This window comes from Puma concolor, chromosome A2, assembly GCF_028749965.1.
Source record: "Puma concolor isolate L17-30 chromosome A2, mPumCon1.1.hap2, whole genome shotgun sequence".
Lineage (NCBI taxonomy): Eukaryota > Metazoa > Chordata > Mammalia > Carnivora > Felidae > Puma > Puma concolor.
The window spans coordinates 171,704,793-171,731,739 of record NC_141668.1 but is presented as its reverse complement, the minus strand read 5'-3'; the positions used below and the strand labels follow the sequence as shown (position 1 = coordinate 171,731,739).

The following is a 26,947-nucleotide window of genomic DNA, read 5'->3' as shown; positions in this document are numbered from 1 at the left end:
ACCCCCCCCCCCCCACACACACGCACAGTGGCTGTGCCTGGAGGGTGGGGTGGCCACTGGCCCTGGGAGGGGACAGGGCCTCCTAGGTGCCCACAGTGGCCCCCCCCCCCCCCCGCGGGGCAGGAGTCCCCTGGAGCAGCGGGTCCTGTGCCCCCACCCCCACCTTGCCTGGGGCCAGGCCTTGGAGCTGCCCTGCCCTCCCCTCCCCAGGGCCCCGCCTCCAGGAGCGCCGGCGGGCTCAGGGAGGTTGAATGGGGGACGCGCGCCTTTGTTCCTGTCCCTGCTCTGGCTCTGACCTTGAGAGAGAGACAAGAACAGAAGGAAAACAGAGCTTCAGCTCAAATCCGCCCGGCAGCGGCAGTGGCGGCGTGGCGGCTCTTGCCTTGGTGGCCCCTGCATGCAAATGAGCAGCCCCATTGCCGGGCCTTCGCCGAGGCGTCCTCCCTGTGTGGTGTGCCTTTCTGTTTCCCTTACCCCCTGCAGGCTCACGTCCTGCTGGCTTTGACAGAGGAGACCCCAGCCCCAACTGTGAGGTCCCATCAAGTGGGACAGCAGTGGGAGCTTCCAGAAGGCGGGACACTGGGCTGGGCCAGGCCCGCTGGCGCCCCTGGGCTTGTGGCTCCACCTCCATAGCTGTGCAAGGGGGACTTCCTCACTGGGGGCCACCACCACCCTTGTGCTCTCCAAAGGGCCAGACCCGTCATCCTGGGCTGAGCTGGGCCTGTGTTGCTGGAAGCCCAGGCCCTCACGCCAGGGGTATCCGGAGAGTCTATTTGAAGGGCCAGCCCTGGGACTCGGGTACCCGCAGTCAGGTAAGAGCACAACACCCAGGACAGGCAGGCTGAGTTCTCCAGGGGACAGAGGACCGAGAACCTCCTCGTGGCGGGGGCGGGGGCGGGGGCGGGGGGGGGGGGGTGAGGCACGGGCAGGGACCGGCCTTGATGGATGATCAGAATTTGAATGGCACACAAAAGGGAGGTACTCTCAGGGCACAGCCTGAGCAAAGGTGGGGAAGGGGTGGGGGGGAGAAACTCAGGCGTCGTGTGGCGTGTGCCCCCCAACACCCTGGAGGTACGTGGCTGGCGTGGGCCCATCCGCTTTGCTGGGGTGAAGGTTAGTTTGCCGGTCTCTGGCCTCTAATGGTTCCTGTTACGAGGACCTGCAACATTCCCTCCCGTGGGGACCTTCTAGTTCAAGGGCTCTGGTCTCACTCTCACCAGGCCTGGGCAAGTGAAACAAGTCCAGAGAGGTGAACCCCAGGTGGGCCCCACTGGCAGTTTCCAGCCAGCACTTGGTGACAGAGTACCTCTATAAACTCAGAGTCTGGTGACAGAGGCTGTGGCATGCATAAGACCGGAAAACGAAGGAACAGGCCCCCAGTGAGCTCCCCAGGAGCGACCACTCTGGGCCTCCGCTGAAGCCATGCACTGTGCCCAGATGCCCTTCTCTGTCTTGCTCCGGGGTCGGATTTCATCTGTGTATGGACTTCATCTGCTGTTGGCCTGGATCCTACCTTGGGCGGCTTGGATCCCACCCTGAGTGGCTCGGGCAGATCCCTTGTGTAGTGGGCACCTGTTCTGTGCCCCCCACGCTCAGGAGCTGAAGCAGAGACTCTTGCTCCATTTCCCAGGAGAGGAAACAGAGGCCCACAGAGGACAAGTGACTGCCCTGAGGTCCCCCAGGGAGGCAGTGGTGGACCAGCCTTTGGACTCCGGCCAGCACGTGCCGAAAACACCTGCCCAGGAGGAACAGGGAGGCATGAAGCTGGTTAGTTCGCCTAGGTTAGGATTTGGGGTCTGGGTTGGAATGACTGAATGACGTCGGGACGGAGAGGGGGTGAGGCGTCTCTGTGCCTCCTCCTGTCCCGGGGGCCAGGCTCCACAGACCGCCTTGCTGTCCTGAGGGAGAGGAGCGCAGGGGACCCTTGTGAGGATGATGGGGGCGGTGGTGGTGGCTCGAGGCCCCCCCCTCCCCCCCGGAGTTGGGCGTCTCCGGGGGGCCGGGGGAGGGCAGGACCCCAGGGCTGCCCACGGCAGGCAGCCCCACCGGGAGGGACGAGGGAGGAGTCGGGGACGGTCTGGCCCCGGGTGGGGGGTGGGGTGGGCGAGGCGGAGGCAGGAGGGGGGCCATCCCCCCACCCCCGCCCGGCCCCCGCGTGGCCAGGGCACGGCAGGAGGGGGCGCCCGCGGCCCTCCCGGCGCTCGGGCGGGACAAAGGCCGGAGCCCCGGCCCCTCCCCGGCGGCTGCGGCGGCGGCCCGCGCTGCGAGAGTCCGCGCGGCCGGGGGGCCGGCGCCCGGGGAGGACCCCCGGCGCCCCGCCCGCCCGCCGCCTGCCTTCTCGGCGCCCGAGGTCGCGCGCGCACGGGCGGGGGGGGGCGGCCGGGGATCTCCAAGCGCCGGCGCGCCCTCCTCCCGCCCGCCCCGAGCCCGCCCGCTCGGCGGCGGCGGCGGAGGAGGCGGAGACCGCTGGCAGGCGGCGGCCAGGCGAGCGCGGCGGCCGGACCGGGGCCATGGCGCCCGCGCAGCGCCCGCTGCTGCCGCTGCTGCTGCTGCTGCTGCCGCTGCCGCCGCCGCCGCCCTTCGCGCGCGCCGAGGACGCCGCCCGCGCCAACTCGGACCGCTACGCCGTCTACTGGAACCGCAGCAACCCCAGGTGAGCGCGGCCGCGCGCGGGGAGGCGGCGCCGGGGGCCCCGGGCGCCCCCCGCCCCGGCCGGGCCTCCGCGCCCCGGGCTCTGGGCGGCCCCCGAGCGCGCTCCGCCTCGGGGGCGGGGGCGGGGGGCTCCGGCGGGCCCCGGCGGGAGCCCCCAGGGAGTTCCGGCGCCCCGGAGTTCCGGGCGCTCCCGCTCCTCGTGCATCCTCCCCCCCGCACAAGCGCAGGGCGCCCCACCGGACGCCCTGCGCGCCCAGAGCGCCGCCAGCCCCCGGAGTTCGGGGGGGACCCTCCGAAGCTGGGCGGCCCCGAGTTCCTTTCCCGGACTTGGGGGTCCCCCATCCTGGGGCCTCTCCGGGGACGCCTGCCGGCGTCGGAGTTCGTGGAGATCCCCCGGGGAACCTCATCGCTGAACTGTGCCGGGTGGGGGACCGCGGCCTCCCCCTCCCCCCGGGGCAAGGGGTCCGTGGGCGCGTCCTGCTGGTGGGTCCCCACGTGAACTCGGGGAAGTTGATCTGTTCCTCCCTACCAAACCAGGACCGTCTTCGCTCCAGGGGGCCCAAGGTCCTAGCTTTGTAGAGGTGGGGAGACTGAGGCACCCAGGAGCGGTCCTGGGAGTCTTGGCCCGGCGGCATCCTCTCCCGTCCTCCTGGTGCTGATGGGGAAACTGAGGCACAGAATGCATGCGTGGCTGGCTCAAGGTCACGGTGAGGGGAGAGGAGCGGAGGTGGGGACCCAGGTGGCCTCGTGCCCAGCCTGCTACGCCTGGCTGCGGTGTCCTGCCCGCCCGCACAACCCCTTCGGCGCCCAGCGCTAAGTGCAATTTGGGGGGCAGCCGGAGTCCTGGCTAATTCGACTGAGAAAAGTTTGCTGGTAACTGACCATGACCTGGACATCGGCAGAAGCCTCTGGGCCACCGCCGGCTCTCCAAGGCCGGGGGGCCCACGGGAGATGGGGTTTGGAGCTCAGCACTCCGAGGGGTCAGCCCCAGCACCCAGGCTCCCACGGCATTCCCAGGGCCGGCTGGGCTGCGCATGGGAGTGAGGAGGCCAGCCTCTCTGCTTCCTGTCCCTCTGCCACTGGTCACTTTCTCTCCCTTTCAAGTGCCGGTCAAGACACCCTCACTGTCCTCTGCCATCCCGTCACTCTCGGGCAGAAAGTTGCATAAAGGGCCGTCTTTGAGGCGGGCTCTGGGACAAGGGTAGCCACTGTCCTGCCGTGGGGGGCAGGGAGCGCACCCAGACGCCCCCCTCAGTTGCTCAGCTGTGGGGTTGGGCCCCAGGGCTGAGGGCAGAGACCCCGGGCTGCACAGGGACAGTCAGGCCACCGCGGAGCGGGTTCCCTGGCCGCCTTGCCCTGCTGGTCACATGTGGGTTTGATTAAGGCTCTTCCTTGCGGCCGAGCGGGGGAGCCCAGCGGGCAGCGCCTCCCCGGCCCAAGTTTTTGGTTTCAGCTTTGGAATCTCCGTCCCAGGCATGGCCTGTCCTTTGTTCTAGCAAACGCCAAACACACGAGGAGCCTCGAATGGGGACGGGAAGGGGGTGGTTGGGGCTGCCTGCCGCCCCACCTGCCACAGGGCTGTGGACAGGATCCCGGCCGGGGGGGACGAGGCAGCCCCAGATGCCCGGCTCTGGCCTCACACCCGAGCGCCTCCTGCTGCTGACCTGACAGTCCTGTTCCGACCAGCTGCCCGAGGGCCTCGGTGGCCCAGGGACCTCTCGGGAGGTTCGCTGCCCGGGGCCGGCTGGCCTGGAACCTGCAGCCGGTGACAGGGTGCGTGTCGGACACGGGAGGAGGGGCGGTGTCGGGCCTCGGGTCCAAGGGCACCCAGGAATGGTGATTTCCCCGGGGGGCGGCTGCCCAGGGCAGAGGTGCAGGGTCCGCGAGCAGGCCTGGAGCTGGCGGCAGTCCCGCGGGTGGAGACGAGAGACCCGGCTGGGTTAGCAACGGATCAGTGCGGCGGCAGGTGGAGGAGATGGGGGGGGGGTGCCCAAGAGAAGGGGCGCACATAAAAGGCACAGCAGGGAAGGGGTCAGAGCGAGGGCTGGGCACACTTGGGTGGGGGGACAGGCAGTCGTGCAGGAGCTGGAGGGACGGGTGTGCTCACGTGGGGAACGGACAGGCAGTGCCGCCGTGAGGCCGGCCACGCGTGCCCGCCTGGCCTCGTACCTGCGCCAAGGTAATAAGTATGTGGCTCTGTTTTCCCAGTCACATCCTCCTGCCGCGCAGCGCCTTTTCTGCGCACACGCGGCTGGTGGACGTGGCCGAGCGAGCCCTGCACCCACCGTCACCGCCGCGGCAGGGTGGGGCCCTGCTGTCCGGGTCAGCCACCCGCAGGCGGGTCACCCCCGCAGGCCGGCCGCGCGCTGGCTCCTCCCTGGTCCTTGAACCTGTCCGCGGCCGAGTGGGGCTGGGCGCTCCGGCGGGGCCGCGTGTGCAGCCGCGGGGGGCTCGTGCTGTGTGCGGAAGGTCGGTGCGCCTCCGGCTCAGGCTTCCGTGTCTCCGCCTGTGTCGCCGCGTGCACTCGCGTGCTTTTTCCCGCGGCGTGCAGGGGTCACTCACACACACGCCTGCGTGGCAGGGTGACGCATGTGCCTCCCGGCTCTGGCATGTTTGCACACGCGTGTGCGTGATTGTGCCGGAGTGCGTGCACGTGTTCGCACGGCGCGTCTGCACGTGGAATGCGCGTGCCCGGGGGTGCGCGTGCCCGTCTGCGTGTGCGTGTCTGCACCGAGGGGGGCGGGGGGGGCTGTGTGTGTGTGTGTGTGTGTGTGTGTGTGCGGGGGGCGCACACGTGTGTCTTTAGCACATCTGTGAGCGGAGTGCACGCGTGTGGCTGCGCGTGCGGCCCGGCCCCGGCCGTCCCAGGGCCCCCGGTGAGGGGGCGGACGGTTCCGGCGATGGCGGCCCGGCTGGCTGTCCTCCTCTGTCACCTCCTCGAGCCGGGTGGGTCCTCGCCGGGGGACTGTGCAGGGCGCCCGCTGTCCCCGAGTCCCCCACCCGAGTGGCGAGCGCGGGCCTGCACGTGTGCGTGGTGCCGATGCGGGCGGGGGCTGTGGGCCCGGAACCCACCCGCACCCGGCGGCTCGAGGCCGCGGGAGCGTTCGAAGGGGGTTGCGTGTGCTTCCGCGTGTGGGGGTGCAGATAGGAAAATGGCGACCGGAGAGGGTCTTTCCCAGGGTGGAGGCGTCGGGCCTCCCTGCTCCCCGGGGCGCTGCAGCCCTGCCCGCGGCCTGGGGAGAAGTGGCTTTGCGCGGGTGATGCCATATTTTGCTGTACGAGGGTTTTTGGTTTTGTTCGAGAGAGGTCAGTCTGCCTGGCTTTCAGAGCTTGGAGGGCGAGACCGCTTGGGTCTGGGCACCCGGGGCCCGAGGGTGGGGCCCGGGGGTGCCGCGGGGAGCCCGGGCACGAGCTCAGGCAGGCGGCTTGGCCGCCCGGAGCCTCCGCGTCTCCGTAAGTGGGGGCCGACAGGTGTGGCGGTCAGCAGACGGTGGCAGGGCCTTTGTGGCCCCGGCGTGACCCCAGGGGCTCAGAGGTCCCCGACAGAGAGGGAAACCGAGGCAGCTCCTGCGGGTGAACACAGGGGCTTCTGGGGCTGGACCCCAAATCTGCACGGACAGCGACGGTCCAGCCCGAAGGACAAGGCGAGAAACAGCGGAGGGGGGTGGGGGGGCAGTTCTGAGGGCCGCCCCCCACCCCCCCCCCACCCCCCCCACCGCGGGCCTGGGCAACTTCTGTCCGGGGCTGCCTCCGGGTCTGATGGGCAGCCGGGCCTTCCCCGTCCCCAGCCTCGGTGCCTCCCCTTGGGGCGCTGTGCCTGCGTTGGCTCTGGCAGCTCTGACCCCCGGGCCCCCCCAGACATCTCCGTGAGGTCTGCGGGCCCCTCGGGGTCACCTGTGGACGTGGTTCTTGGGGCAGCACATGCGTTCAGGGGGTCTGGGGGGCAGTGTTTCTGAGGGCCCAGCCGTCTCCTTCCATCGGCCTAAGCCAGGCCCGCACCCCTCTCCTTACCCTCAGGAGCGGGAGACGCGGCCAGCCTTGCCCCGTGGCGTGGCTTTAGGGGGACTTCTCTCCTTTGGAGATGGGTCCAGGGGGAGGGCTCGGCTGTGCCCCCCCACAGCCCCAGACCCCGTGCCACGTCTGTGCCTCCACACGGATGACAGCTAGGTGCACCAGCACAGCTCGGTCCCCACCTCAGCCACACTTTGACAGGCCAGCCCTGGCCGGGGTCTCGCCCCCACGCCTGCTCTCTTGCGCCCTGGGGGCTCGGCCGCCACGCCTCGGTCGCCCTGTCGGACCTGGGGATTTTGGTTTCAAGCGGCTCTGTTCACTACACGAGCCAAGTTGCCCCCTCGGCCGGCCCGGCCACAGCCATGCAGCCGTCCGATCTGCCCACCCCGTTATGCCTCCCTTTCATGGACCCGGAGACAGTGACTCACCCATGGCTCCGGGGAAGGCGGGCCGGTCGGGCTGTCCCCAGTCCTAGAGGCTGCTGCGTCCAAGGCCGGCTAAGGACACTGGGGGGGGTGGGGGCGGGGGGGGGTGCAGGACAGCCACGTCCTGTGTGCTGCTGACCCCGGGGCCCAGAGGCGGGGCCGACCTCTGGCTTCAGCTCCGGGGTCGGGTCGTTGCTTCAGTTACCCACCCCCTCCGCACGCACCCTCCCCAAGGCTGACCCCGCACCACCTGGGGGCCCCGGTTTCTCTGAGGCTCCCCCCAGCACCGGAGCTCCCCCCCCACCCCCGCCCCTCGCCGCAGCAGAAGGAAGGTGGCCAGGCCTCAGGTGGGGGAATGTCTTCTCGACCCCTCAGAAAGCTGGGGGTGCGTGCCGAGGTCTTGGGCCTCGCCGGGGATGGCGGTGGGGAGGGGCTGACCCTGCCCCGGCCTGGGCCTCGGGACCCTGCTGCTCACCCAGGGCCCGCCTGGGTGTGTCCTTCCCTGGGGTCTTGGTCACTAGGCGGCGTGACTGGGTTCAGACCAGGGAGCTGGTCCCAAGTGCAGCTGGCAGGGTGGCGTGGGCTTCAGCTTGCTGGCGCCTCACCCCTGCCTCAACTTCTAGTCTGGGGGGGGTGGCACAGCCCTCCCCACTCCCATTTTGGGCGAGACTCCTAATTAGTTGCTTTGCTATTAGCATCTAATGACTTGACAATGGCCCGATTGGAGCTAATTAGCCGCGCGGGGGCTGGGGGGGGGGGGGGCGGCTGCGGGGTAGGGGTGGGTTTGGCGGGCAGGGTCAGGTCCGCCAGGGGCTGGGAGGGCTGCCTGGAGGAGTGCACGTTGGCAGGCAGCCGGCAGGGTGAACGAGAGTGGGGGTGAAGGTGTGGCACGGGAGGGGAAGGGCTGTACGTCTGAAAGCCTCAGGAGCCCTCTGTCTGGGAACCCGTCCCAAGTCAGTCATTAACCCCTTAGTGAGAGTTTTTATCTCTCTCTGTTGCTCCCGTGGAGCATTTGCGTATCAGGCTTCCTCACTAATGGAGAAAATGAAAGCTTTGTCTCGCTTGCACCGGCTTGGTTTTGGGGTTGGGCCCTTCCCCCGCACAGGCGCCACCCTGAGTAGGGGCCAGGCGCCCGCCCCTGGTTTGCCCGCCAACTTGGAACCGGGAAATGGCCACGCAGCAAGGCCATCGCTATTTTAGAGCCGGGGAGGGGAAAACAATGGTCCGCTTAGGCAGCTAGAGCTGGAGGGGTGGGGGCTTCTTCCGGGACGCACCTGCCGGGGGGTCCTCACTCCACGTGTGGGTCACTGTCTGCTCCCTGTGACTCCGGCACCTCAAAGACCTTGAATCTTTGGCCTTTGTTTGATCAACAAACGTGTGGAGGCACTGTGCACGAGGCCTGTGCCGGCGGTGAGGGAAAGGGGCGGAGGAGGAGGCTGGCCCCCAGGGTCCGGGGCGGGGGGGGGGGGGGGGGTGCGGACAGCAGACTGTGTAAAGATAAAAATATGATGATGTTGGAATGAGATATGTGATGAGGTGGAGGAGGCGGGAGAGAGCAGGCTGGGCAGAGGAGCACATGCAAAGGCCCTGGGGTGGGAACCGGAGCGGCCAGAAGGCTGGTGTGGCTGGAAGGAGTGAGCTGGGGGCAGTTGGAGGACGACTTGGGTGGGAACAGTGAGGCCATACGGGCCTCGTGACCCGGGAGGACCGTGGGTTTTATTCTGAGTGATGGGGGAGCTCTGAGTCAGTGAGTCGGTGGGTCTGATTTACGCTCAGAAAAGCGAGCCCCGGATTTGGGGAGGCCAGGAGTCTGGCCCGCCTGGCGGGGCCCAAGCATCCAGCCTCTGAGCCAGCAAAGCAGCCTCGCTTTCGGACGTTTTTCGGGAGATTAAACGGGAGAGGAGAACGACGTTGGTCCAGTGCAGGGGAGGCAGGCACCGTGGAGAAGCACGGGCAGGGGTGGGGTGGGGAGTCGGCGATGCCCCGGCAGCCCCACCCTCGAGTCCATTCGTCTTGCGAGGCCCCGCAGAGAGCTGAGCTCTTCCCTTTCAGGCCGAGCATACATCCCTGCAGCAGAGGCCAGGGAGGAGAGGGGAAACTGAGGACCAGAGGGGGCCGGGATCAGCACAGGGGCCGGTCCTGTACCCCCCCTCCCCCGCACCGTCGTTTCCCCACCTCCCCCTCCCCTGCAGGTCGGGCCTGGGTGGTCCTGGCAGGCGCTTGGCCACGGCTGGCTGTCATCGATTGGCTGATCAATGGGGCTTTCAATGGGCTGGGAAGGAGCGAAAACGACTTTTGAAAGAGCCTGGAGTGGCTTTTGCATCGATCTCGCCCAAGCGGCCAGAGAACACAGCCAGTCCATGAGACACCCGTGCTTGGCCAGCCGAGGGGCAGCCCAACATATGGGCAGGGTCGCTGCCTAACCCTGCCCCACCCCGACCCTGCTGTGAGCCTGACCCTGACTCTGCTCCAGCCTGACCCTGTCCCTGTCCCAGCCTGACCCTGGCCTTGCTGTGAGCCTGACCCTGGTCCCAGCCTGACCGTGCTGTGAGCCTGACCCTGTCCCTATCCCAGCCTGATCCTGACCTTGTCCAAGCCTGACCCTGACCCTATCTTAGCCTGGCCCTGCCCCAGCCTGGCCCTGCTCCCGCCTGACCCTGACTCTGCTCCAGCCTGACCCTACCCCAGCCTGACCCTGACCCTGCTTTGAGCCTGACCCTGGTCCCGACCCTGGTCCCAGCCTGACCCTGCTGTGAGCCTGACCCTGTCCCTATCCCAGCCTGATCCTGACCTTGTCCAAGCCTGACCCTGACCCTATCTCAGCCTGGCCCTGCCCCAGCCTGGCCCTGCTCCCGCCTGACCCTGCTCCCGCCTGACCCTGACTCTGCTCCAGCCTGACCCTACCCCAGCCTGACCCTGTCCCTGTCCCAGCCTGACCCTGGTCCTGACCCTGGCCCTGCTGTGAGCCTGACCCTGACCTAGCCTGACCCTGGTCCCAGCCTGACCCTGCTGTGAGCCTGACCCTGTCCCTATCCCAGCCTGATCCTGACCTTGTCCAAGCCTGACCCTGACCCTATCTCAGCCTGGCCCTGCCCCAGCCTGGCCCTGCTCCCGCCTGACCCTGACTCTGCTCCAGCCTGACCCTACCCCAGCCTGACCCTGTCCCTGTCCCAGCCTGACCCTGGTCCTGACCCTGGCCCTGCTGTGAGCCTGACCCTGACCTAGCCTGACCCTGGTCCCAGCCTGACCGTGCTGTGAGCCTGACCCTGTCCCTATCCCAGCCTGATCCTGACCTTGTCCAAGCCTGACCCTGACCCTATCTCAGCCTGGCCCTGCCCCAGCCTGGCCCTGCTCCCGCCTGACCCTGACTCTGCTCCAGCCTGACCCTACCCCAGCCTGACCCTGTCCCTGTCCCAGCCTGACCCTGACCCTGCTTTGAGCCTGACCCTGGTCCTGACCCTGGCCCTGCTGTGAGCCTGACCCTGACCTAGCCTGACCCTGGTCCCAGCCTGACCGTGCTGTGAGCCTGACCCTGTCCCTATCCCAGCCTGATCCTGACCTTGTCCAAGCCTGACCCTGACCCTATCTCAGCCTGGCCCTGCTCCAGCCTGACCCTGACTCTGCTCCAGCCTGACCCTGCCCCAGCCTGGCCCTGGTATGAGCCTGACCCTGACCGTGCTTTGAGCCTGACCCTGGCCCTGACCTAGCCTGACCCTGGTCCCAGCCTGACCCTGCTGTGAGCCTGACCCTGACCCTGTCCCAGCCTGACTTTGGGCTGCCCTGCCTCTGTGCAGGGCCTGCTATGTACACGAGTGGCGTTCTCAAGGACTGTTCCCACTGTACAGAGTTGGAAACTGAGGCTTTGAGACGAGAATGAACCACAAGACCTAGCTGGGTGCAAGCCCGAGCCTGAACACAGAACTATCTGCAGCCCCCAACTGACCTCCACTCCCCGAGTCTCTCTGCTGTATTCACTGAATCTGCAAACAGCATCCCACTTCTGTGGGGGTGGGCAGAGCTCCCCATTCCTGGGCGGTCTGAGAGCAGGGAAGGGCTGGAGATGAGTCTGCTCCCTCCGACTCTCCTAGCTGGAATTCTCGGGAGTCTGCGCCTCAGCCGCAGGCTTGACATCCCCACGAGATCTCCTGTGTCAGGTTGGGAAACTGAGGCACGAGTGAGCAAGGTCTCCCGCTGCCTCACTCCCCACTCTGGGGTCCCCGGAGCCGCCCCGACCTGGTGCAGAGCCTCCGGACTGCAGGGGGGCAGCCAATGCCGGCTGATAATCCTGCCCCCCCCCCCCCCCCCCCCCCCCCCGCTCAGTTGCCCGGCATGGGGGCCGCACCTCGGCTCCCTCCCGCGGACTGGGCCACAGAGGCGTGGCGTGGCGTGGCCAAGCTGGGGTCCAAGCAGCCTGGGCCCCTTCTGCTGTCGACCCTCACTGGGCCTCAGTTTCCATGCCTGTACGGAGAGGGAGAAGGGGCTTCCCACCCCTCCTCTGCTCTTAGGCCTTTTATGTGCTAATAAAGCTCCTCTCCGGAGGCCCCCTTGTCCCTCCTCGGTCCAGGCTGCGTTTACATGACAGGGACCCAGGAGACCGCGTCCGGGAGATCTAAGGGCTCCTGTCGCTGTGGCCTGAGGCGGTGATGGTGGGGGGAGCTGACCTCCATCCTCGCCAGACGAAGTTGGGTCTGGGGGGGCTCCCCAAGGCTGCGTGCACAGGCTGCCTGACAGTTGGGACCTCCAGGGCAAAGGCTGGGAAGCGGGGCTGAGGGGCGGAGGCGGCAGGGGTGGGGGAACCTGGTGAGGTGACCGGGAGGTTGGGGGGGGCGGTTGTCAAGTCGCAGAGGCCCTGGAGGGAGATCCCCGGACTTGCTGGGGTCACACGGGAGGTAAGGAGTTGAGGCTGGGGGCGGGACCCAGAGCACCTCTGAGCCGGGCTGGGGCGACCTTCCCGCCAAACCCTGCCCCCCCCCCCCCCCGCAAGGAAACTGACGCTAGGAGAGGGGTCCAGGCCCCACCCACCTGTGCCGCCTTGGCAGTCAGATCTGCCGAGGAAAAGCCACGGCGGCGGCGGCGGCTGCCTGTGGTGGGCAGCCTGGGGACTGCCTGGAGGAGGGAACGTGGCAGTCAAGCAGTAACGTTGATTTGGAGAGGGACTTCGTGACGGGGAGCGGGGGCAGCTCGTGCCGGCCCCGTCACGGAAGGGCCCGGACGCGCGGCCTACGCGAGGGAGGCTGGGCACCTGCTCCGTTGCCTGCGGTTACCCAGAATGCCCGGCGAGGCGACCGCCCCTCCTCCCCCGACGCCCGCCTGGTGGCGGGCGGGAGGCTCCGGGGCGGCCTGGGGGGAGGGGGGTGGGGGTGGGGCACGTGGGCCCGCGCCCCGGGAGCTTCTCCCGGGTCCCCCGCGCCGGCCCCGCCCCTGTCCCGCCCCGCAACCGCCCGCGCTGACCCAGCGCCCCTCGTGCTACCCGCCCCCCCCCCCCCCCCCGGCCTCCCCGCTCGGACCGCGGGGCCCAGGTTCCACGCGGGCGCGGCGGACGACGGCGGGGGCTACACGGTGGAGGTCAGCATCAACGACTACCTGGACATCTACTGCCCGCACTACGGGGCGCCGCTGCCGCCGGCCGAGCGCATGGAGCACTACGTGCTGTACATGGTCAACGGCGAGGGCCACGCGTCCTGCGACCACCGGCAGCGCGGCTTCAAGCGCTGGGAGTGCAACCGGCCCGCGGCGCCCGGGGGGCCGCTCAAGTTCTCGGAGAAGTTCCAGCTCTTCACGCCCTTCTCCCTCGGCTTCGAGTTCCGTCCGGGCCATGAGTACTACTACATCTGTGAGTGCGGGGGCGCGGGGGTGCAGGAGGGGGGCCAGGGGTGCATGGGCAGATGGGGTCTGGGCCAGCCTTGGCCTCTGTGTCTCCCGGGTCAAGCGCTTGAATGGAATCATCCTTCGCGCAAGCCCCAGAGGCCCCACTATCTAGAGTTCCCATTTTCAGATGGGGAACCTGAGGCTCAGAGTGGGGCTGGGGTCACAAACCCGCAGATGCCCCTCTGTGACCTGTCTCTGGATCAAGCCACTGGGCCTTTGGGCTGGGGGAGCGGATGGCTCCACCATCAACTTGCCGGCACTGAGATCAGGGGTGGTCACTGCCCCTCCCCCCCCCCAAACGGGTGTAGGGACTCTGGTGGGGGAGGGGAGCGTGGTCAAAGCCAGGGGCGAAAGCAGAGCTCGGGTTCTGCCCATCACACCCTGGCTCGGGCAGGGAGCTCCCAGGCCCTCCCCCGGCCACCCTCCCCCACCATCTCCCCCCACCAGGCCCACCTGGCCCAAGATTCCCCGCGGACTGTGGGAGGAGCTGCTTTTCAGGGCTTGGGGACCCTCAGGCACAGCCCCGCGGCGAGTGGGCGGGGCTGAGGGAGGCTGTCCCTGGCTCTGCTGCACATGGGAGGGGGGAGGGATTCCAGGGGCATCCTTCTTCCTCCCCCTAAAGTGCCAATGGCAGGGTCTGGGGACAGGACGCTGCTGTGCCCTCGGCAGCCCGTTACTCTGCAGGGACTTAGCCAGGAACACGGGAGTCTAGGCGTTGTCCCCACCGGCATGGGGGCATCGGGGAGCCCGCGTTGGTGTGGGGCTGATGCCTCTGCAGAGCCACTGAGACCCCGAGGGGCACGGAGATCCCCATCTCTCGGCCGGTCTCGTGGGGGCCCGCGGGGAGCCAGGTGGGGCGCGGGGTCTGCCCCTGGGGCCGTGGGGAGACGCAGCCCCTGGCTATCCTCCTTCCCGCTGCGTCACATTAAACTCTGTGAGGCTTCGTTCCTTCTGCTCTACTTGGATTTTTTTTCCTTTTAATTCAAGGAAGAAGCGGGTGGAGGAAGGGAGGTGTTTAAATTAAGTCCTCGTAATATAAAAAAATTACATTTTTCTTTCCAGGACGGGAGTTTCATAAAGATAATTATCGTAATTACTCTATGACGAATGTTATTTTTATTACATGCTTTTTTGTCTTCATCTTCCAGCGTGAGGGGCTTCTGGGGGGCGGGCAGAGGCAGTGGCCACCAGGAGGACAGGGGGACAGGCCTGGGCTTGTCCGTGTGCCGGGTTGTGCACACGGGGTGGGGGGGGGGTGTGTGCCCGTGCTGTTGTCACACGCGAACCCCCGTGGCCCCCACTGGGCTTCAGGCCTCCTTCCCCTCCCTACCCTGGTCCCCAGGCCGCCTCCCGCATGACTCACTGCTATGGTGTGACCCCGGCCCCTCCGGGAGCTTCCGTGGGCCGTGTGGGCCGAGAGGCAAGGAGCAGGAAAGGTGGAATTGGAGGCGTGGGGACCTAACGCCTCGGCCTCCCTGTGACCTCCAGCAGGGTGCGTCCCTCTCCGCGCGAGGTGGGCGCATAGCCTGTCTCCCAGGGGTGACTGGCTTCTGTGAGCTCCCAGATGGAAGTAATCATTTCCAGAGCACTTACTGTGCGACGCACGAGGCCCAGATAGGGGGTGAGTTGCCCACAGACACCAGGGAGCAGGTATTCGATCCCAGATCAGTCATTTGGTTACACTGATTTTTTTTTTTTTTTTTCTTCTGACTGGTTAAAAACATTTTTATTCAACACCTTCGAACTTTGCTCTGTGCTGCCTTGGGGTGACGTGCAACGAGACACAGGCACCCCCAGTCTCTGGGGTCGGGGTTCAGCAAAGGGAGGGGCAGGGGAAGTATGCGGGAGGACTTCTGGGAAATAGAGGGCATTGTGTCTAGGGCTTTGAGGTGTGGTTAGGAGTTTTATGGGCAGAACCTCCCGTAGCCTTGGGTCAGGGTCGAGTTACCAGTGTGGGGAAGGGGATGTAGCCCCAGGAGGTCTCTGGCACTGAGAGCCCCCTACTCCACGACCCCTATCCCCCTCTCTTCCAGCTGCCACACCGCCCAATGCTGTGGACCGACCCTGCCTGAGGCTGAAGGTTTACGTGCGGCCAACCAGTAAGTGCTCAGGGCACCGTGCAGGGTTTCATCCCCCACCCTTGTGTCCTGAGCCCACAGAGCCCACGGAGGGCTCGGCAGAGCCAGGGGGTGGTCCCAACACAGCCCGGGGAGTCCCTCAACCTCAGCAATGGCGGGGGCGGCTCCTGACCCCGAGCCTCAGTTTCCTCACGTGTGAACGAGGACGGCATTTCAGACCTTCGGGACTGAGGGTGAAGTCCGTGACCGGGCCCCCTGCTGAGGCCGTAGCTCCTTTCATCCAAGAGTGAACACCAGGAAGGCGCCCCAAGATAGGCCAAAGGGCCCACGTTCTGAGCTCTTGAAACATCAAAGCCACACGCAGAGAAGGGGGGGGGTCTCCGCAGCCTTGAGACTTCACCCAGGCGCCGGACACGCATTTGGCACCTGCTGTTTGCCATGCTCTGCACAAAAGGCACAGCCCCGACCGAGATGGACAGAGATCTCCGGGTCTGGGAGGGACAGCTGAGGCAGAATGTGGAGGTGGGGGTGCAGCCCCGTGGGGAGGGGGGCCACCTGCTGACCATCCTGTCTCCGTGTCCCCCCAGATGAGACCCTGTACGAGGCCCCGGAGCCCATCTTCACCAGCAATAACTCGTGCAGTGGCTTGGGCGCCTGCCAGCTGGTCCTCAGCACTGTCCCTGTGCTGTGGACCCTCCTGGGCTCCTAGTCCCGGCCCACCTGGATGCCCCGCCGAGAGACCAGCTAGAGACTCCGTTTCTCCCACGACTGGTGCTGCCCTGCCAGGCAGGGGGGGGCTGTCCACCGCCCCAGGGCCAGCCCTGGGGGGCGCGGCTAAAGGCCCTGATGCCTGAGAGGCCGGGTGTCTGTCCAGCCTCCCGGCCAACCCATTCCTTCCAGGGTGCCGGAGAGCCCAAGAACCTCTCGCTAGGGCTTTTCTTTTACGGCGGAATCAGAAAGACTTGAGTTTTTAATTTAATTTATTCCTTGCTGTTGCCGGTAACTTTGGGAAGGAGACAGAGTGGATGCTGCGTGGGTCCCTGGCCCCCCCGGGGCACGGGGATCGGGAGACCCCTGGTCTGGTTGACCCTCCAGGTACCCTGGGACAGGCCGGTCTGAGACGGAAGGGGCCGGGGATGCGTGCCCCTAATTCCGGCCCAGGAATCAGAGCCCACCTCAGACCCCCCCCCCCACTCCCCCCCCCACCTCCTCCCTCCGGGGTGCCTCACCAGAGAGCCCCGTGTGGTGCCCTGGCCCCATCAGAGCCCCCGCCCCCCCCCCCTCGTCTTAGAACCGCTTAGGCCCCGCCCGGTCCCCCCAGCCTCACCCGCTCGCCCCCGAGGCCCAGAAGACGTGACATTTCTGTAAATAGAGCCAGCAAGCATATACTGTGATTTATTTTTACTGTATTCCTAAGGATGGCCTGGAAAGTTTCTTTTTTTCTTACCCCTTCATGGGAGGGGGCACTTTTATTTTGGCGGGGGGGTGGGGGGACTTTTTAGAGTAGAAGCCGCACTTCGCAATGAGCTCGTGTGTCTGTCGGAGCCCCTGCCCCTACTCTCAGAACTAATAACGTTTGTAAGAGAAAAGAAGACAGGACAAAAGGAAACACGGGGGCCACCACCAAGAAAAGACACCCCCCCGACGCTTTAAAGAAGCAAACCGCATTTATACAGATTTCATATTTCCTACCCGCCTTTCCTGATCTGTGTTTTATATATATTATATATAAATATATATGGCGCGAGGCCGCCAGGAGACGGCTCCTGGATGCCGGGTGGGGGGCTTTTGTAGGGGGCATCGTGGGCGGGTGGTGGCGTCACGCCTGGAGCTGGCGACCGGGACCCCCCCCTCCGTTACAATCAACTTTGGATTCTGTATTTTTTTATAATAAAATGAGCATAAACTTCAAGGATGTGCATGTGTGTCTGGGGCCCTCGGCCCGGATTGGGAGGGGCACTCGGAACTAATAATTTGGAGTCGGGTCTGGAATCTGCCAGGCAGAGGCGTCTTTGAGGGCCCTCCGGGATCCGTCGTGACGGCTTCTTCGCTTGTTTGGAGGCTGGGCCCTGGGATGGACATTTCACGGGGTGCTGTATCCTCCACCGCCCTCCGTGGGCCTCAGTTTCCCCCTCTGACAAATGGGAGCAAGTCCTCTGCTCCCTGGGGCAGCTGGGAGGGGGAGGGGGCAGCCTGGCTGGCTGTGAGTATATAGCAGGGGCCCTTGGGATGCCGGGACCCCCAGGGCTGCTCAGGGCCTCCTGCTCCATCGTCCGCTTGGGGCGCGAATCCTCCCGTCCTGTGACGGGTCTTGTAGGGTCCGATCAAGTCCTATGACATCTGTGTCGCCAAGCTCTACCGCCGTGTGACTCGGTTTCCCTAACTGACCAGGCCAGGGTGGGGTCTGTCCGTTTCTTTTCTTCTCTTTTTTTAAAATTTTACGTTTATTTATTTTGAGAGAAAGAGCGTGCAGGGAGGGGCAGAGAGAGAGAATCCCAAGCACCCCGACGCGGGGCGCAAACCCAGGAACCGTGTGAGCGTGACCTGAGCTGAAATCAAGAGTTGGACGCTGAAGGGGCCGAGCCACCCAGGCGCCCCATCTGTTGCCTCACAGTCCCTTTCTGGCTTTGCAAAAGGCACGTGTCCGGGGCTGGGGTCCTGGGGGCCTTCACCCCAGCCTAGCCCCAGGTGGGGGCACCCAGCAGACCCTCTCAGATGCTTGTCGCCTCGGTGGTACGTCCAGGACCCAGCGTCTGGGGCACAGTTAGCGGGGAGGAAAGGCTGTCCGCTAATTAATTCGGCCGAGCTGGGCCCCACGACAGGACCTGCCTCTTAATGAAGCCAGTGGAGCCACACAAAGACCCCTGTGTGCGCCCCGCCCGCCCTGCCTGGTGTCCCCGGATGGACGGTGATGCCCGTGCTGCGCACCCTGAGGATCCCCCACTCCACAGCGAGGACCCCAAGGCTCAGGTAGGGAGGAGGCCTGCCCCCCACGGCTGTTTTCCCCAAGACCCCGCGTCGCGGGGAGGGAACCCGAGGGAGGACTCAATGCAGGGACCGTGGGGCGGGATCTTAGCAAGTGACCTTAATTTTCTTATTTCAAAAAAAACTTATTGAGATATAATTCACACAGCACACCATCCATCCATTTCCAGTACAACCCAGGCGCTCGGGGGGGCTCGGTCGGTTAAGCGTCCGACTTCGGCTCCGGTCACGATCTCGTGGCTTGTGGGCTCGAGTCCCGCATCGAGCTCCGTGCTGACCGCTCGGAGCCTGGAGCCTGCTTCGGGTTCTGTGCCTCCCTCTGCCTCTGCCCCTCCCGCCACCCGTGTTCTGTCTCTCAAAAATAAGTAATAAGACATTTTTAAAAATGAAAAAAAAAATTAAGTACGGTTCCACAATTTCTAGTACATTCACAGAGTGGTGCAACCATCACCTCTCTCCAATTCCATCACTCCAAAGGAAGCCCCGCCCCTATCACCAGTCACCCCCATCCCCCAGCACCCACGAGCCCCCTTCCCATCCGTGGATGAGCCTGTTCTGGACGTTTCACACACGTGGACTCACACCCCGCGTGGCCTCTCGTGTCAGGTTCCCTCTCTGAGCGTCGTGTGTTCAGGGTCCGTCCGCGGGGCGGCGGGTGTGGGCGCCTCGTTCCCATGCGTGGATATATCACATTTTGTTTATCTAGGCACCAGCTTATGGACATTTAAGCAACTTCCAGGTTTTTTTTTTTCTTTTTTAAAAAAAATTTTTTTTTTTTAATTTTTTTTTTCAACATTTTTTATTTATTTTTGGGACAGAGAGAGACAGAGCATGAACGGGGGAGGGGCAGAGAGAGAGGGAGACACAGAATCTGAAACAGGCTCCAGGCTCCGAGCCATCAGCCCAGAGCCTGACGCGGGGCTCGAACTCACGGACCGCGAGATCGTGACCTGGCTGAAGTCGGACGCTTAACCGACTGCGCCACCCAGGCACCCCAACTTCCAGTTTTTTAAGACAAAGTTTTAGCACAAAAGGACCTCGGATGGGTAAGGACAAAAATAGCTTTGTTCCACCTCAGGGCCTTGGCACATGTTGTTCCCCTGGGTCGTGTACCCTTCCTGCAGGTCACCGATCACTGGTCCGCTCTCTCCCTGAGACCTTTCAGATTAGGTCACACGTCCTCTCTCGACGTCCCTGGCCGAGTGGCCACTCCCCCCCTCCCCCCAATGTGGCATTTCTGATTCTTCCCTGTTCTCCCCCGGAGACTGGGAGTTCCCAGGGGGCAGGGTCAGTCCTGTATGGTCATCACCGGGACCCAGTGCCCACACTTGGGAGACCCCCCCCTTGGGCTTGTTATCTGCTATGTGCACAGGCACGTACCCGCGTGTGCAGAGGAACCCCCAGCCGCTCTCGCCCACGCACGCCCCTTACCACTGGACACTTGCATTCAGGGCCTGGGTCACTGGCCACCATCCACTGCCTCAGGGGCCACCGTCAACATGAGGAGGGGCTGCGTTGTGCACAGTGGGGACCCTGACCCTGTGGCCCCCACCCCGGCCTCTCTGCAGGCCCCCTGGGCAGCCGTCTGTATGCGGGCCCCTGAGCAGAGGGGACTCGATTTCCCTCCCGGGGTGCCCGGGTGCCCCGCCACGGGGAGGGGGTCTGGGAGGTGGGGAGGGGGCGTCCTGAAGTCCCCCCAGCACTTCCGGCTGCTCTGGGATGGAGGCGTATCTCCTTGCCACGCGCACCCGGTTAGATTTGCTGTTGTATTGCTTTGGGGGGGGGGGTCAGGCCTCAGCCTCAGGATGGGGGCCTGGTTGCCCCTCTCCATCTCCACTGGGGATGAGTGTGTGCCCTCACAGTCAGGGCTGATGGGGACCCCCTGATTTTAGGGGTCCCGTGACAGCTGGAAGCCCATGCTCCTGTATCCGGCTTCAAGGAAGGTCCTCACCCCGGCTCCTCCCCGCCTCCCTGGGCGCGCCCCCCCCCCCCCAGGGCCACTGCCCTGCCTGCACCTTCCCCATTAGCTTCCCTCCCTCCCCCTCCCTTGCTCCTCAAGGCCCCAGATCTTGTCTGTCTCCTCCTCTAGACTGTCAGCTCCCTGAGGGTGCAGAATTTTGTCTGTCCTGGTTGCCGCTGCGTCCTCAGTGCCTAGAATGTGCCGGGTACACAGCAGGCGCTCAGTGAATTCTTGTTGATGAATGAATGAATGAATGGATGGATAGATGAGGCAGCTGCCTGATTAGGAGACAGAACGTAACACACGGATGGTGTTCCCAATGCCAGCGTCGGCGCCCCCAACGAGCAGTAAGTGTGCACCTACTGTGTGCAGCGGTCAGTGCTGGGCCCTTCCTGGGTCTGCGTGGCCTCTGGGCCCAATATCCGGGGGACTTTCAGGCCATGGTTGGCGCCCCTGATCCAGGCTGCAGGTGGCCAGGCGGCCACTGATGGGCAAGGAAAAAAGCAAGTTCACAGCCCAGAAGCCCCCGAGGAGCCATCAGTCACTGCACGATAACACACAAGCCGGAAATTAAGTGGACGCAGCCAGGCAGGTGTGGCCAGCAGGGCAGACTGCCCCGGGAGCGGTTCCTGTCCCCTCCAGGTCCCCGACCCCAGCGGCTGGGCCGCAGGCATCGCTACTAGCGCAACACGGGCCAGGTCACCGGGCTGGGGCAGGGGTGTGGGCTGGAGGGGGAGGGGCCTGAGCGCCAAGCACAGGGCAGATGGCAGGTCCAGCACAAAGGCACAGAGACCGGACTGATGCACAGCCCAGGCTGTGGTGGAGGCTGTGGGGGGGGGGGGGGGGGACCGCAGGGGAGGCTGTGGGGGGGGCACCGCAGAGGAGGGGGTGGGCGGGGGAGCCAGTGGGGCAGGACTGGAAGCCAAGAGGAATGGACTCTGGAGGGTGGGGGCTGCCGGGCACCGGGACCTGCACCCCCACCCTCACCCTCACCTGCTGGAGCAGAACCCCCGCAGTGTTCCCCCCCCCCCCCCCCCGCAGGCCGTCTCCACACTTACTGGGACTTCAGGGTTGCTCAGGGGCCAGAGACCGGGCTGTTAGGGGTGAGCCCCCTCCCGCTGCGGCCAGAGGTTGGGAGAAACTCTGGGGGGCTGTGTACTGACCCACCCGGCTGATGGAGAAACAGAGGCTGAGAGGCGGGGGGCCTCATGGACAACGCAGTCTTCGGGGGGGGCACCGAGTGGTCGGGGAGGCGGCTCTCCTGTTCATTGGACAGAGGCCCCCCCAGGCCCCACTGGTCCTTGAAGTGAGTCCAGGGTGACCCCGGGCCTCTGTGGGATCAGGATTTGGCCTGGGGCGGCCCAGGGCATGAGATCAGAGGTCCCCCCACTCCCCCAGCAGCCAGGAAACATTCCTTGGGTCCCTGTGTTGGGGACCCCTGGGGCCTCCCTCTCCCTGAAGCTCTGACGTGCTGTGCGGGTTGGGGTTTAGGGGCCCAGGAGCCCGGCTGTGGTTCCGGTCCAGACCACCCCACAGGCAGTGCGGCCTTGCTCTCTGGGCCTGGGGTGCTGGCCCGGCTCCCAGGGTGGGGGACGCTTCCAGGGGAGATCCAGAAAAGTTATTTCCCAGGACCCTCCTCCCCGTGGCCTCTCAAACCCCAGCTCCCGAGGGGGCGCACTGATGGGGGGCAGGGGGGCCGCGAGGGGTGAGGGGCTGTGGGTTGCGGTTGGCGCTTCCCCGAGCCCCCACCCCCTCCCCCGCCAAGACTCCTCCCCGGCCGCCTCCCCCGCGCCGGTTTGCAGGCTCTAAGTGCTTAAAAGCCTCCTGCGGCCGGGAGCAGCGGCGCGGGTGGAGGCGGGAGGGGGGGGGGGCTGGCAGGGGGCCCGGGGCGCCCCTCCGGAAAAGGCCTTGAGCCTGAGACAGGCGGGGAGGCCGGGAACCGCCCGCGCCCCGCACCCCACGCCCGGAACACAGGGCCCGGACCCCCCGCCCCGCCCCGCGCCCCCAGGTCCCTCCCTCAGGGCCTCCCCCAAGGCCCCTCTTCCCGCCTCCGTGCCTCTGCCCGCGCTGGTCCCCCACCGGGCCCTCTGTTGTTCCCTGCGCTCCGCATTCGGGTCCCAGCTCCTCGCCCGCCCGGGACCTCAGTTTCCCCATTTACAGACTGCGGCGGACGGGCCGGCGGGGGTGAGCTCCTGTCTCTGGGGAGACGAGGAGGCGGCAGGAGAGACCGGTCCGGGCCAGCCTCGTGGAAACTGGGTCCCGCCCCAACCCCGCCTTCCTCCGGTGGGACCTCCCTCCCCCGGTTTACCCTTCTGCTCCGCAGAGGAAACCGGTCTCAGACCCATTTCACAGACGGGAAGGCTGAGGCCAGAGGAGGGTCGCGCCCAGTCCCAGGCCCCACAGCTGGCACCCCGCTGCCGCTGGCCCCATTAGCTGGGGTGGGGGGGGGTGGATGGAGGAGGGCCTGATGTCCTCAGTCCCGGTGGGCAGGGCAGCACGGGCAGTCTGGAATAGTCCTTACGATGTGGATTCAGTGTGGGCTCTGAGGAGCCTGCAGGCCTGGGGCGGAGGGCGGGACGGCTGGACTGTCCTCGTGGGGCTGCATAGATGAGAGCCTGTGATTGCCCTGCCGCGGTGGGGGGGGGGGCAGGCACCCCCCCAAAGGCCTCTCTTTGGGGCCTGCTTGGCAAGGCCCACTGGCCTCTGGCAGAAGGGGGTTCAGGCCCCTCTCTGCGCCGTTGCCTGCCCCGCTCCGCCCCTCCCCTGCCAGGCACCAGAATTATGGTTTGCAATATCTCCGCTCCCCTGTGCGGCCTGAGTGTTAATGAGGCGCCTGCTGCCGGAGCCCCGCACCCTGGGGGGCGTCATTAGCATCATCCCTCACACCCACCCCCAGATGCCACTGTGGCCAGGAGGGGAAACTGAGGCACGGAGAGGTTAGGTGCTGCCCTGGCTGAGACAAATTCCAGGTTCCAGCACAGCCCTGGCCCCCCTACCGTGGACGAGCCCCCAGTTTGCTCATCTGGAAAACGGTGCGGTAGAGGCACAAGGTGGGAGCTCAGAGCCTGGGGTTCCTTTTTTTTTTTTTTTTTTTAAGTTTATTTATTTGAGTAATGTCTACACCCGACATGGGGCTCGAACTCACAACCGGGGGAGCAAGAGTCACACGCTCTTCAGACAGGGCCAGCCAGAGGACCCCAGAGCCTGGGGTTCTTGATGACCTGACTAGTTGCCCCCATAAGAGTGGCCCTTCTGGTGCCCCCCTCCCTGCGCGGCCCCACCGTCTGGCACAAAGTCAGGGGCCTCAGCGAATGTTTATTGAATGACTCGGTGTTTTGTGCATGGACTCTGAATCAAGTGCTCTTTCACTCCAACTGGGAGAGACCGGAGGTGCTGGCCTCAATCTCCACTGTTCACTCCTTAGGGCATGCCTGGCATGGGGGGGGGGGGTTGGCGGGGAACAGCCTCTCTCTGATAAGGGGGGCTGCGGGGGCACCACAGGAGTCAGCTATGCTGGCTGGCAGATCTTTAAATTAAAATACATATATACACCAGATAAATAAACCCGGCCCACATCCTGGTGACAAGCAGAATTAAATCGCCCGGTTGGGGACCTGGCAGCGATGGCTGGGGGGCGGGGGGGCAGTGGTGGAGGGGTGGGGAAACATCACTGGCTCCGTTTTCATTCTCTGACTGTCCCCACTCCTGTTGGTGAACATTCCCACAGCCCTGCAGCCTGCTGGGCACTTGGGGAGACACTTAGGGGATCAGGACGTGATGTGGAGTCCAGGGGTCCCACAGGCCCAGATTGGGGCGAGGCCAGCTCCTCAGCTGGGGGTCCCTGGGTAAGTCACGTGCCCCCATCCGAACAGGGGACGCTCTGCCCCGCCACCGAGTGCTGTGGCAGGACAACAGACCAGGTTTGAGTCCTGGCTCGGCCCCTCACGGGCGGGGATCAGCCGCAGACCCTCCTTGGGAGCCCCTGGTTGCGCCCCCCCTCCCCCCACCCCCCCATCATGTTGGACGCCAGGGAGACCCCACTCAAGCCCGCAGGGGAGGCGCCGTTGGGGCCCACACTGCTGTGGGGTCCTCCCTGGCCCCTTCCCTCTGCCGGAGCTTGGCCCGTAGGGGCGGAGGCGTGGGAAGGGAGTTTTCAATTAAGGAGCAGCTAATCGCCAGGCAGCAAGGGCCGTTCTGGGGCCCAGTAAATCTATTATGAAAAGCCTCTAAATGTATGTAAAACCAGCCTCTGACAATCCAGGGCTTAGGCCACCGGGAGGGGAAACCGAGGCGAGGGCCGGCTGGTGGATTAACGGAGCAGGGTCTCTCGGGGGTTGTGGGGAGCGGTCCCCGGGAGTCGGGGCAGAGGGAGAGAGGTCTTCCTCTGCAGAAGCCAGCACCCATTTTGTAGATGGGGAAACTGAAGTCCCGACAGGCCGAGACCCAGAGCGGAGGGGCCTCACCCAGCACACCTGCCGGACTGCACGCGGGGCGCCCCAGAGTGCACCCCTGTCCAGCGGTGGCCTCGGTCCCCACCTGCTGCTGCCCCCTTTGAGGCACACCGAGGTGGCAAGGTGGCCTGGATGGTCTGAGAGATCGGGAACCACAGACAGGGGCGTTTGCCCCCACAAAGCTGCCAGCGAGCCCCGCCCCCAGCCCAGGAGGAGCCCCCAGGGGAGACACGGGATCCCCGGGCACGGTGGCTGTGCCCGTACCTCCCACCCCGAGTCCCAGGAGCCCCAGGTGGAGGCCCAGCCTGAGCAGAGGCTGGGCTGGGAGGAGGGGCTGGCAGAAAGGGATTTTGTGTCTCCTCCTGAGGGTCCCAGGGGGCCCTGGGCGGGGGTGGGGGGGTTAGCCCAAGGGATCCTGGCCTCCGTCAGAATCTGTTGTGGGAACATTGACCCTACTTCCCTCAGGGGCTCAGTTTCCCCAGCTTGCCCGCCCCCCCCCCCCCCCGGCTCCCCCAGTCCCATCCAACCCTCAAGGTCTACACGCCCCCTAATTATCCTGCCAGTGATTCCCTCCCCCTGGGATGACAGTTCCACCTGCGGAAACCCTTCCAGGCACCCAGGTGTGTGGGGAGGCCCGCCCGGCCCTGCGCCCGCAGCCGTTCCTATGGGGCTGGGGGCAGCAGCTGGCGGGCCCTCCCCGGGCCCCTGGTCTGTCTCTGGTCCAGCCACCCGTGTGAACCTGCCGCTCGGGGGCTGGGGAGTGAACAGGAGGTGAGCGATTCCTGGGCCAGGGCCCCCAGATCCCTCTGGGCCCAGGCGACATTGTGTGACCAGTGGGAGTGGGGAGGTCCCAGCAAGGCCGACCCAGGTGGTTCTGGGCCTCGCTCGGCTGCCCGGCTCTCGCCGTGTGATGTGAGGGGATGTTCGCGCCTCCCCATGACTCGGTTTCCCCATTGTCACCACCACGGATGGCTGGAAGCTGTTCCCGGCACGGGGGCGGGGGCGGGGGATCGGAGGGAGGATGTTGGGGGGCCCCGCTCCCCCCTCCCGGCCGTCAGTCAGGCCCGCCGGGCCCCTTCAAGCCGTCACGGCCCAGCAGTGGCCGGGGGAGGGATTACCCAGCCTGTCCAGGATGGACTGAAGTGGAACCGAGGCTGACGAGCGGAACGCGCCCCCGCGGGCCCCGCCTGCGCGCCTTTGTCTGCGCCCGGCCCCGCCCCCCGCCGCGGACAGCGCCCCGGGTGCTGAACCGCGCCGCCCGTCGCCGGCCACCGAGCCGCGGCCAAGGCCGGCACGAAGCAGCCGCGGCCCGCGTGGGGCCGCGCTCCAGCCCTCTCCGGGCTCAGTTTCCCCGTCTGTGGCATGGGTGCGCCCGCTGAGGGCTGAAGGGGGGCTGTGTGGGCAGAGGCGGCGGGGGGCACGGAGGCCTTTCCCAGGGGTGCTCGGCCGCCCCTCCGCCCAGGCGCCCCGCCGACCCTTTGTCCGGGAAATGCGAGGTGGCAGGGAGAACGGATCTGCTCGCCGCCTGAAAGGCGCCGCAGCAAATACTGTTGACCCCCGACCCCGGCCCCCTAATCCTGGGCTGAGGCCCTCACTGGGAGGGGCCCTGAGAGCGGGGCCGGGCCTGACCCCCGCCCCAGGCGCCAAGGGGGGCTTCCGGGTGAGGGTCGCAGGGGCTTCAGGGGAACATAGCTGCCCCGTTGGCCACGTGTCTGGTCACCACCCCGCGGAGCCCACAGGAGAAACTGAGGGCAGGCAGAGCTCTCAGAAGCCCCCAGGCCCCGGGGGGTGGGGGTGGGGGTGGGGTTCGGGCTGGAATCAGGTCCCTGCCACCTGCAGGCTGGGTGACCGCCGGGCCAACAGCTGCCGTCTCTGAGCCTCAAAACGGGACGTTCCAGGAGGTCCGGCCTGACCTGCCTGGAAGGGAGCCTATCGCCATGGGGGGCATCTGGCCTCTACCTGGCTCTGTGCCTCAGTGGAACCTTCTGGGGCAGGGGATGGCTATGGGGGTACGTGGCCTAGGCGCCCCCTCTAAGAGGGCTCCAGGAATCACTCCCCTGAAGTACAGGGAGGAACTTTCCCACCTCCGCCCTCCCCTGCTCTACAGTCCTCCGTAGCTCCCACTGTCTTCAAGACGGTTTTTCCCACCTGGACAAGGCCTGGCCACCGAGCTTGGTGACATGGCTCACCTCTCAGCTCCCCTTCCTTGGGCCAGCTCTCTCCTCTCTGGGCCTCCCCAGTGGACAGAGAGGGTGAGGAAGGTAACACAAGGAGCCACATTAACCAGGCTGAGCCCAGGGCCAGGCACACAGCAGGCACTACTAGATGCGCCTCAGGGGGCTGCTGGATGGCACCTCTCTGCCTCCACTGCCACCGCAGGGCTGGCCGGGGAGGAGCTAAGACCGTCAGAGTCAGGGCTCTCCGGGAAGAGGCTCTCCGGGAAGAGAGGCCCGGGTGAATGAATGGAGGGAGGGTGGTGTCCTTGCTTCTGCCGCGGCAACTTAGCCCCTCACCTCC

General features: G+C 65.9%; 1 protein-coding gene across 2 annotated transcripts; it reads left to right on the top strand.

Moving 5' to 3' along the window:
- The first annotated feature begins 482 nt into the window (after positions 1-482).
- EFNA2 (ephrin A2) lies at positions 483-15,937 on the top strand. Of its 2 annotated transcripts, XM_086699706.1 has the most exons (5): positions 483-812; positions 1,631-1,781; positions 12,608-12,921; positions 14,990-15,055; positions 15,622-15,937. In XM_086699706.1, the coding sequence occupies exons 2-5, from the start codon at positions 1,759-1,761 to the stop codon at positions 15,741-15,743; spliced, it is 525 nt and encodes a 174-aa protein (XP_086555832.1). In that variant the 5' UTR covers positions 483-812; positions 1,631-1,758; the 3' UTR covers positions 15,744-15,937. The 2 variants fall into 2 exon arrangements, with proteins under 2 accessions (XP_086555832.1, XP_086555831.1); XM_086699705.1 differs by lacking the exons at positions 483-812; positions 1,631-1,781 and adding an exon at positions 2,489-2,653.
- Positions 15,938-26,947: the final 11,010 nt, after the last annotated feature.